A 9,956-nucleotide genomic window follows, 5' to 3' on the forward strand; every position below is an offset into this window, starting at 1 on the left:
TTAGCGTGTCTAAGCTGTGAGACATTTAATTGGCTATCCAGTAATATTGTTTTAAACATTGTTAGCAATAATAAAATGAATAAGACTATATATTATGTTACTGCCCATCCTGTTTGATGACATTATGACAGGATGAGTAGTCTAGATTGCTGTTCCCTTATTTGACTTTTAAGGGGAGCTAGATGTGGGTAGTTTTTGTTCTACAAGTCTTAGGTGATAACACCATTATTGTATGTTATTCTCATGCTAGATAGTTTTGCAAGGGCATTGCTAGTTTTTATTAGCTAGTCTGTGAAAATAAACGGACAGTCCTTATTAGAGCTGATGTTGCATAGTTTGGATCATGAAAAGTAGAATGCAGGAAAGATGCCCATGTGATCCTTAGCAAAAAAATTAGAAGAAAATATTGTTTTATAGGAGTTTGTTTGTCATAATTTGTTCTGCTGAAGAAAATGTAATCCTTGTTAAATTAGCAGTTTTAAACTTTCCTGTTGCTCCTATAACATGAGAGCATGGTCCTAAGCGTACAATGTAGGTGCTTTTATTAGGAGAAATCATTTTAGAAGTGTCTGCAGTCCTGTACAAGTAATGTAAAATCTATGAGTAAAAGTGTAGAATATTTCCTTTTTTCTTGATGGTTTTCAGATTAGTACACAGGAATACACCAATGTAAGGATTTAGGGTATGTCGGTGTTGTTTTTCTCTTTTCATAAGAATTTAGTAAATGAATACATACTTCCTTGGCTGCTTGGGATTGGGTGATGTATTACTCTTGTCAGTTCACCAAAGAGTTCCTTTTATACTTCCCAATAGGTCCAGGCTGTTGTTTTTTTTTACTCTCACATAAATAAATGAAGTGGTTCTTGGGTGCCTTGCTAAAATATGGGGCGTCCCAAGACTAGGAAGTATTCTGAGACTATCCTCTCTATTGATAGACCGCTTCTGTGCCTTGTCTAAAGACCTTTTGTTCTGTCCACCAATAGATATTTGCTGCCTTACAATCATTGCCAGAGGGGCCGGACATCAGATTCAGCCTGGGGAGTCAGCGTCAGCACCAGTCCAGCTTGAAGCCAAAGTGAAGGTAACCAGCACAGGCATTGCTGGCAACTAGGATCTCAGTGAAGGCGGAAGCCCTGGGACGTTAATTGTGTACCCCTGCCACTGTCTTGGGCGAAAGACGGGGTCACAAACCAGAAAGGAGTAATCGTGGATCAAGTTTTTGATGCCCAGCTGAGAGTAACAGACTGACCAGAACGGCAAGAAGGCTTTGCTTGAGGTGACCCCTTTTGGAACAAGGGTTGCTTCAGAGATCCCAGCATCAGGCCTCTGAATCCTGGTACCAAAGTGAATGCAAGTTTGCTCCTTTGTTTGTTGGTCAAGAGATACCTGAGCACACTGGATGCAATGCATGGCCTCAACGAATGAGCAGTACGCCAGCAGAGCAATACAGGAGTTAGGGAAGGACATGAGTTTAGGGTACAGGTGCTGTGTCTCTGGTACCTGTTAGATTGAAGAGAAGGAAACTGGTGCACTGCCTGAGACACTGGACAGGATCGCTGAGAGCATTTGCCCTGGTGGGTGACTGCCCTATCCTGAAAGAAGAAACTTTTTCCTTGAGTTGCGAGTTGTGCAGCTCCACTGTGAAAACAACAAGATCCTGCCTGTGAGGCTCAAACGAACACAGGGAGAAGACTCCCCTAGGGTTGGTTGTACAGAGGCTTCAATTTCCCCAAGGACTTCTTTTTTTATGTTAATAACGTACCCCTTTGGTGGACCCGTTTTTCAGGAGGAGCAGCCCTCTGCAGCTCTTCGTCCTAATTCCTATTACCCTGTGTGGTCCTCCTGGTCCCAAAAATGATTAATGTTCTAGCCCTCATAAAAGGCAAACGGAAAGGTCTATTGAAAATATTTTTAGTAAATATGTGCTGTTGGTTATTCTGAAATTGAAATGAATGGTCACTGAAATGCACACGAGTCCTGAAAACGTTTTTACTAGATGGTTCTAGGATTTGCTTATGACTAGAAAAAATGAAAGTTCTGTTTGTGATAATGGTCATTACTCTCTCCTGCTATCTGTATGTTAATTATGACCCAATGCTTTGTTCCCTTTTTTTCGCTTCTACCTCATATGCACCCGCTTAATGAAATGTTTAGAATGGAAAATGCCCACCTAGCAATGAATTAAGATATTGATAAATCTATGCAAATGAATGTGCAAATATTTACTGTGTTCCTACTGGATCATATGAATGTCTTTAGCTCATGCTAAAAGGACTATCTGTTAAAAATTGCAGGGATTTGTTAGCATGAGCTGAAAGCAATTTTGTATTTGGCAGCCATTTTAGGTAGCCATGTGCTCGCCATGTGCTTTTTCCCTCTTCAGAGCCTTGCACATGCTCAGAGAGGCCTAGCTAGTAGAATGCACCTGCTCCTCTTGTAGAACTGTCAAGCTATTCTTGCTGATGTATGGAGAAGTAACTCTCCTCCCACTTTGTTGAGCAAGTAGATCTTGTATGCCCATCTTAGTCATTTTGCATGCTTACATGAGCCAGGACCTCCCCTTGGTCTTATGCTGACTATGTAACCCTAAGCTTGAATTGAATTGAATTGAATGGGGATTTATATAGCGCAACTATGCCCATGGGCGTCTAGGCGCTAAGGATGGAAATGCTGTATGGAGAGAGGGGAAGTGCGCCCGTTATAGATAGGCCTCCCTGAAAAGCCAGGTCTTCAAGGTCTTTCGGAAGAGAGAGTGGGAGCTTATATAAGCTTATATAAGGCCCCTGTTTTCTGTACTCTTTAGACTGCCTCATACAGTTTCTGAGGGTACTGTGTGAGGTAGTTTCCCTCATCTGAGGTTATTAAAGATGTTACTTTTATATTTCAGCTTCTGTGCCAATCTCTTCTTTGTTGGTTTAAAGAACCAGGTGTATCAGAGAGACCCCTGAGAAGGTTTCTATTTTTTACACCTAGTTAGGTGAGACCTTAGAGTTAGTCCAACCCCTAAACTTGGTATAAGTATAGGAACCCAGTCCCTAGGACTTTAGATTATCCTGGACCAAACTCTGAAACAGAAATTTTGGACCTTCGACATTCCATTTTGACTGGAAGATGGGAGAAATCTCCCTTGGGCGTCAAGGAGAGACTCCCCTGTTCAAACAGGCACCAAAGAAGCATCTTGCCGGTCTGCATTTCCGAGGCTCCCTGTAGCTATCACGAGAGACGTGAGACCAGAACTCCTGGACATCCTGCACACTTGCTAGTGCATCAAATTCTTGAGCTTTCCCGAAGATGTGCATTGGGCTACTTGTAGTCCAAGCCCTGAACACCTTTTGCATCGAAGACTGTGGGCCTACACTCCACGAGTGTTCCTTGGGCCTGCTTTCGGCATTCCTGCTCGAGGCTCCTTTGCGATCTCTAGTCCGTTGACTGGTGGATCCCCACGAAGTTTAATCCTTTATTTCTTGGGCTTCCCTGCTTGCTCCAGACCTGCCCTTACTTCCCTCCAAAGGGTGTGTCCCTCAGACATTGATGGTCTGCACCAAAGCCAATCTTTGCTTTCTGCGTGGGTTGCTGTTGCCAAGGCTTGTTGGGTCCAATCTGGATACTGACACTGCAGCACTCGACATCCTTCGTGGGTTAGCTGCAATCCAGTTCCTGGTTGTTTTCGATGTCTCCTGGTCCTCGTAGCTGAAGAGTCAAGCTTCACCTACATCACTTGAAAGCACCCAACATCGAATGGAATCTTCTTGTCGCCATCCTGGTCACTGGCTAGTGACCCAGACTCTGTCCCCTCTGCTTTCAGGTTCTTCAAATTTCCGATCCACCCTTGGATCCATCTGGACACTTTTCTCCTAGTGGCCTGCGGCACTTCTTTGCAGCTCTCCATTAGAAACGACGACGAAACCCGACACAAAATGACACCTATGCACCCGGCTTCCCTGGGTATGGTAACACGAGCACTTCAGTGCTCCCGTGAGTCTTGACTCTCGAAGTGTCCAGTACTGAAGGTGTTTTACTGTAGTCCACTCCTAAGCGTCCTTAAACTCTAAACTTGTAACTTTAACTTTCTCCATGGAAGTCAATGGTGATTTGCGGCTGTGTTTAGAAACTCACACGTCCCCCGTAGGTCTCCTGCGCCCCTACCTTGGGTGGTTCCTGGTTGCCCAGTGGTTGTATAGGCTCTAGGCCTGGTCTCTTAGAGAGGTACTTATACCACTTATTAGTATATGGTTCGTGAGGCACCTAGGGCAAAACGTATACTGTGCTAATTTACTATGTGCTATTTAAGGTCCTGTGTTGTACTTTTACTTCTAGCCTCGTAAAGAGACGAGAGGGGTTGTGGTTAGAATAAATACATATATATTCAATATGAGGTGAGGTCACTGATGCATTCCCTGTCGAGTGAGGTGTTCGACAGGGATGTGTCTTGGCACCCACACTGTTTTCACTATACATAAATGGTTTAGTGGACCACCTTCGTAGTTCCCCTACAGATGCCCCTGTTCTAGCGGGGATCCGAGTACCTGTCCTCATGTTCGCAGACGACACGCTGATTATTTCGCGGAAACCGAGCGGGCTGCAGAAGGCTGTTAATGCATTTGGGGAATTTTGTCAATCACGTGGGCTTGCGATTAACACCTCAAAAGCCAAGTTCATGTCCCTGAACCAGCGGAAAAGATTTAAAGGCAAAATTATCCTAAATGATACCCCCCTAGAGGAAGTAGAGGCCTTTACTTATCTAGGTATTTCACTTCAGAGCAATATGGGTTGGAAAGGCCATTCAGACATGGCTACTTTAAAATTCCACCAACTCACTGGAGCCCTATCCTCCAAACATAAATCTTCTTTTACAAAGCCTATTACACCGGTTGTGGAGATTTATCATACAAACGTATTAGGTGCTATTCTGTATGGCTCAGAGTTTTGGGGATTTTCAAATTTAAGCCAACTGGCAACATCAGAGAGAACATTTCTACGTAGTTTGGTTTGCGTTCCCCAAAGCACCCCCACTGTCCCGTTGTTTCTTGATTTAGGTAGGAAAACGTGGTGGATATAGCGGGATTGCGGCCATTATTATACTGGAGACGTATCTGTACCACCACAGAATTGAAACATTGTGCTATAGCATTGAGGGATGTGATCAAGGCAGATAGCTTTCATACTATCCAGTGGCTCATGGAGCTACGGTCACTTTTAAAAGATCTGGAACTCAACCATTATGGGAAGATTCTGACATGACAACTTTTCCATCTAAAAAGCAACTGAAAGAGAAATACTGGGAAATGGTCTGGGCAAAAGTTCAGAGGGGTAGAACTAGTACCAACCTAACAGATCGCTTCCTAGATTATAAATCACGTCCTCTTTGTGAGGCATACTGGGACATCATAGAAAGCCCGCAAGACTGTGAATTGTACTTTCAATTTAGGGTCAGGACACTCTCTGTAAAAGCTTTTACCTCTAAATGGACATCATTAAGAGATGACAAATGCCAGAACTGTTTAAACAAGGTTGAGTCCATGGCACATGTATTTCTTGCATGCCCCCTCTATGTAGCACCTCATCGCAAATGGTTAAAACCCATTTGCTCAAATCTGGGTACCCGGAGGCATAAGGAAGCCTTAAGAATATTGGAGTCAGATTGTTCTCCCTGTATAGCGGTTGCAGTTGCGAAATTCTTAAAGTGGGCTTGGATTATACGCACTCGCACTTTTCAGCCACACAATGTTAGTTAATAAATTACCTGTTGTTCTTAAATATTGTAATAATCTTTAACTGGCAACAAATGTGCTTTTTAGATAAATTGTATTATAAAACAACAGCATCATTGAATTTAATAACTTTTTAACTTGTGTATGGTTATGTATTATTTATAGTGTATTGCATGTTGCTTTTATGACAATCTGTCGAATAAAGCTTTTGAAAATTGATATATATGTAATATATTCCTGCTGTGGTTCTCCTTTCATTTGATTATTCAGGGGATGATATACTGGTCAAACAAGCTACTTTACGTTCCTTCAAGACTTAGCCTGAAGGCTGCTCTCCACAGCTACCACTAGGTTAGCTTTCTATAAATGTAGTCTAAACCTACCATCAATAAAGGTAGTTGGGACTGGTGCAAGGTGCCCACTAGAATAGTGCGATACCAAAGGGGATGATGGATGGAGCGTTTGAGTAAATCCAAAACTCACCCCCAGTCAACTGATCTGGGTTTAATCCATCAACATTCTTTAGCTCACTCCACCACCCCAGTTCAGAGTCAGACATGGCCATATGCAAATCAGTCTGACCCTGTGCCTCATGGGAACAGTCCAGCCCGAACTGCCAAGCCCTGCCTTCCCTGGACCGGAAACATGCATTCTGGGACCGGTTTCGGATTCATAATCCTCATCAGCCAGTCTATCTTGAATCCAGTGGTAGAGTGAGCAAGGGACTCACGTTTGAGCATACCCTGCCAACTTAGGGCGAACAAAGCCCAGTTGACTGGGGGTGAGTGTTTGATTTGCTCAAACACTCCGTCCATCATCCCCTTTTGTATCGCACTAGAATAATGGACATCATATGCCAGGCTAACTTCTCACAATTACCATATTACTTCTATACCTCATTTTGTTTATCCTGTGTCCATCTAATGGATGTGTTTACAAAAAGGGCAGGCAATGGGAAACCTGAAGTATATGCAGAGTATTTGTTCAGGGCTGTCCAGGAGCACAGGTGGTTTTCAATGTATGAAAGGCAGTGACCTGCAAAAAGTACATTCAAAACAAATAGTGTTCTGTCCCAGTCTTGTATTGAACATGTAAATATCCAGAACAACATGTATATTCATTCAAAATCAAATGTGTGATGTGAAAGTTAAAAGGTAAATTTCTCTCACCTCTGTGGAGACACAGAGTCTCTCTCAGATGAGGCTGTAAATATCTCCATGGAGAGGAATCTTCTGTTCCAGGCTCATTCCTCACCCTGGGGCAGCTCTGTCCAGGGAGACGTCCTTGTCTGTCATGAAGGTTGTCCTGGGGAACTGGTACAGAGAAGGGAGGGACAGGTACAAAGAGACAGATTTTAGCGGAGGAAAAGACAGAGAATGGGGAGGGAGAAACTGGGAGAGAGAGGGTGAGAGAGAGACAGACAGAGACAGAGAGAGGAGGAGGGAGGAGGGATAGACATGTACGGAGAGATGAAGGGAGGAAGGGAGAGAGAGAGACAGAGAGAGAGACAGAGAAAGGAGGAAGGAGGAGGGATAGACAGGTACAGAGAGATAGAGGGAGTGACAGGTACAGAGAGGCAGAGAGAGGGAGGGAGAGACAGGTACAGAGAGATAGAGGAAGGGGGAGGGAGGGAGAGAGAGGCAGAGAGAGGGAGGGAGGGAGAGACAGGTACAGAGAGATGGAGGGAGGGAGAGACAAGTACAGAGAGATATAGAGATAGAGGGAGGGAGAGACAGAGAGAGGGAGGGAGAGAGAGACCGGTACAGAGAGACAGACAGATGGACATAGAGAGAAACCGGTACAGAGAGAGAGAGGGGGAGGAAGGGAAAGACAGGTCACAGAGGTGCCAGGGGTGAGGGATAGACAGGTACAGAGAGATAGAGGGGGAGACAGGTACATAGAGACAGAGAGAAGGAGGGAGAGACATGTACATAGAGATGGAGTGAGGGAGGGAGAGACAGGTACAGAGGGAGGGAGGGAGGGAGAGACAGGTACAGAGAAATAGTGGGTGGAAAGAGGGAGAGACAGGTACAGAGAGATGGAGGGAGGGAGAGAGAGACAGATCATAGACGAGCCAGGGAGGAAGGAGAGACAGGTACAGAGGAGGGAGAAAGAGGTACAGAGCGAGAGGGAGAGAGAGAGAGAGACGGTACAGAGAGATGGAGGGAGGGAGAGACAGGTACAGAGAGATAGAGGGAGGGAGAGAGAGACAGATCAGAGACGAGCCAGGGAGGAGGGATAAACAGGTACAGAGAGATAGAGGGAGAGAGGAACAGGTACAGAGAGATGGAGGGAGGGAAGGATGGAGAGAGAGAGACAGGTAAGAGAAGATCCAGGGAGGAGGGAGAGACAGGTACAGAGGAGGGAGAAACAGGTACAGAGAGATAGAGGGAGAGAGAGACAGGTACAGAGAGATGTAGGGGGAGACAGGTAAAGAGAAATGGAGGGAGAGACAGAGGGAGGGAGGAGGGGGAGACAGGTACAACGAGATAGAGGGAAGGAGGAGGGAGAGACAGGTACTGAAAGATGGAGGGAGGGAAGAGGGAGAGACAGAGAGAGGGAGAAGGGAGAGACTGGTGAGAAATATAGAAGAAGAGATAGGTACAGAGAGAGGGAGGGAGGGAAGAGGTAGAGACAGGTACAGAGAGATGGAGGGAGGGAGGGAGAGAAAGACAGACAGGCACAGAGAAATAGAGGAAGGGAGTAGGGAGTGACAGGTAAAGAGAGAGGGAGTATGGAGGGGAAGAGACAGGTACAGAGAGAGAGAGAGGGGGGGAGAGACAGGTACAGAGAGATGGAGGAAGGGATGAGGGAGAGACAGGTAAAGAGAGAGAGAGGGAGGGAGAGACAGGTACAGAGAGGAACGGAGGAGGGGTAGGCAGGTGCAGTGAGATAGAGGGAGGGAAAAGCAGAGAAAGAAAAAAGAAAGGTAGAGAAACAGTAAGAGAGAAAGAGAGTGAAATAGATAAAGGAATAAAGAAGCGGGATAGAGTGGGCAGAGACAGTGGACGTGAGAGAGAATGGGAGTCAGAGAGGAAGAGAAAGAGAAAACGAGAGGAGTCCATATCAACTGATGAAGTGGTTCATGCAACAAAGTGTTGAAATGTTTGATGGGATCTGAGAGTGACTCCTCTTTGTGGGTCTGGCAGCAGAATATTGTGGAATAAATATTGTCTGACAAAGATATTGTGGCGTAAGAATCACACATTAGAGTCAGAAAATCTACACTCGAAGAGATTCACTTTATGTGATTGATATTTTAGGCACTATATTAAAGTCTGACATTATTTCAGTCAATGGCACTGACACACAACCCGTTGTGTGTATGTGTGTCTTTGCACAGCTGTAGATAGAAGTGCTGTCCACAGTAACACAAGAGCATCAGCAGTGCTGGGGGTACCACAGACCAGGGAGGAAGGACTGTGAGGGATGTGAGCTTGAACAGACTAGTACATACAACATGACATGCTAGGAACATATTTACATGTGAGGGTGTGAGGTGGAAGGGTGAGAGGCAGGGGCGTATTTTTTGTATTTTATTTTTATTTAATGAGTTTTATATAGCTCTGGCTAGACCCGAAGGTATCAGAGTGCTATACATTCGGTTACACAATGTTACAGAAAATGATAGCATTTACACATTACGTCAAAAATAAATGACACATTAAAAGAGGAGAGAAAGGTGAGAGAAGTAGGGAGGAAGGGGGAAGGGGGACGTGTGAAGGGTTAGGATGAGGGAAAAGACGGCAGGAGAGATGAAGGGAAGTCTGCCCTAAGACCGACTGGGTAGGTGACGACCGGGGAGGGAATCCACAGCCCGTCTCCCCTTTAGCTAAAAAATGTAGCTCCATCGGGCATCAGTCAAATAGCTAGGTCTCAACTGACGAGGGAAAGTTCACATAAGAAAGTCCAGTGGATAAACATGGTGGTAACTATGAGCAAGGACGGGTGAGGGCAGGGGTCAATAGCTGGAAAGAAGAGAAGAATGGAGCGGTGAGGGATAGGGTGAAGGGGGAGGAGGGAGATAAGGTCAGGAGAGAGGCAGGGGAGTTTGCCCACGGACCGGCTGGGTAGGTGATGGCCAAGGAGGGAATCTATTGCCCGTCTCCCCTTTAGCTCACAAGGTAGCTCCACCAGGCATCAGTCAAAATGGCTGGCTCTCAGCTGCTGATGGAGAGTTCACAGAGTCAATGACTGAGGTGACCATCTTAAGGCCGGGCAGGGGGGATGAGTCATTGATGTACG

At 45.4% G+C, this 9,956-nt stretch overlaps 1 protein-coding gene across 1 annotated transcript in view; it reads right to left on the reverse strand.

Annotated features, from left to right (window-relative positions):
• LOC147700511 (E3 ubiquitin-protein ligase TRIM69-like) overlaps positions 1 to 9,956 on the reverse strand; it is a 156,838-nt gene that overhangs the window by 60,750 nt on the left and 86,132 nt on the right. The window contains exon 4 of the mRNA XM_086928442.1: positions 6,881 to 7,024. Within this exon, the coding sequence (XP_086784568.1) occupies positions 6,881 to 7,024 (144 nt within the window). The remainder of the gene's footprint in view (positions 1 to 6,880; positions 7,025 to 9,956) is intronic.

This window comes from Lissotriton vulgaris, chromosome 7 (genome assembly GCF_964263255.1).
Source record: "Lissotriton vulgaris chromosome 7, aLisVul1.2, whole genome shotgun sequence".
NCBI classification, from domain to species: domain Eukaryota; kingdom Metazoa; phylum Chordata; class Amphibia; order Caudata; family Salamandridae; genus Lissotriton; species Lissotriton vulgaris.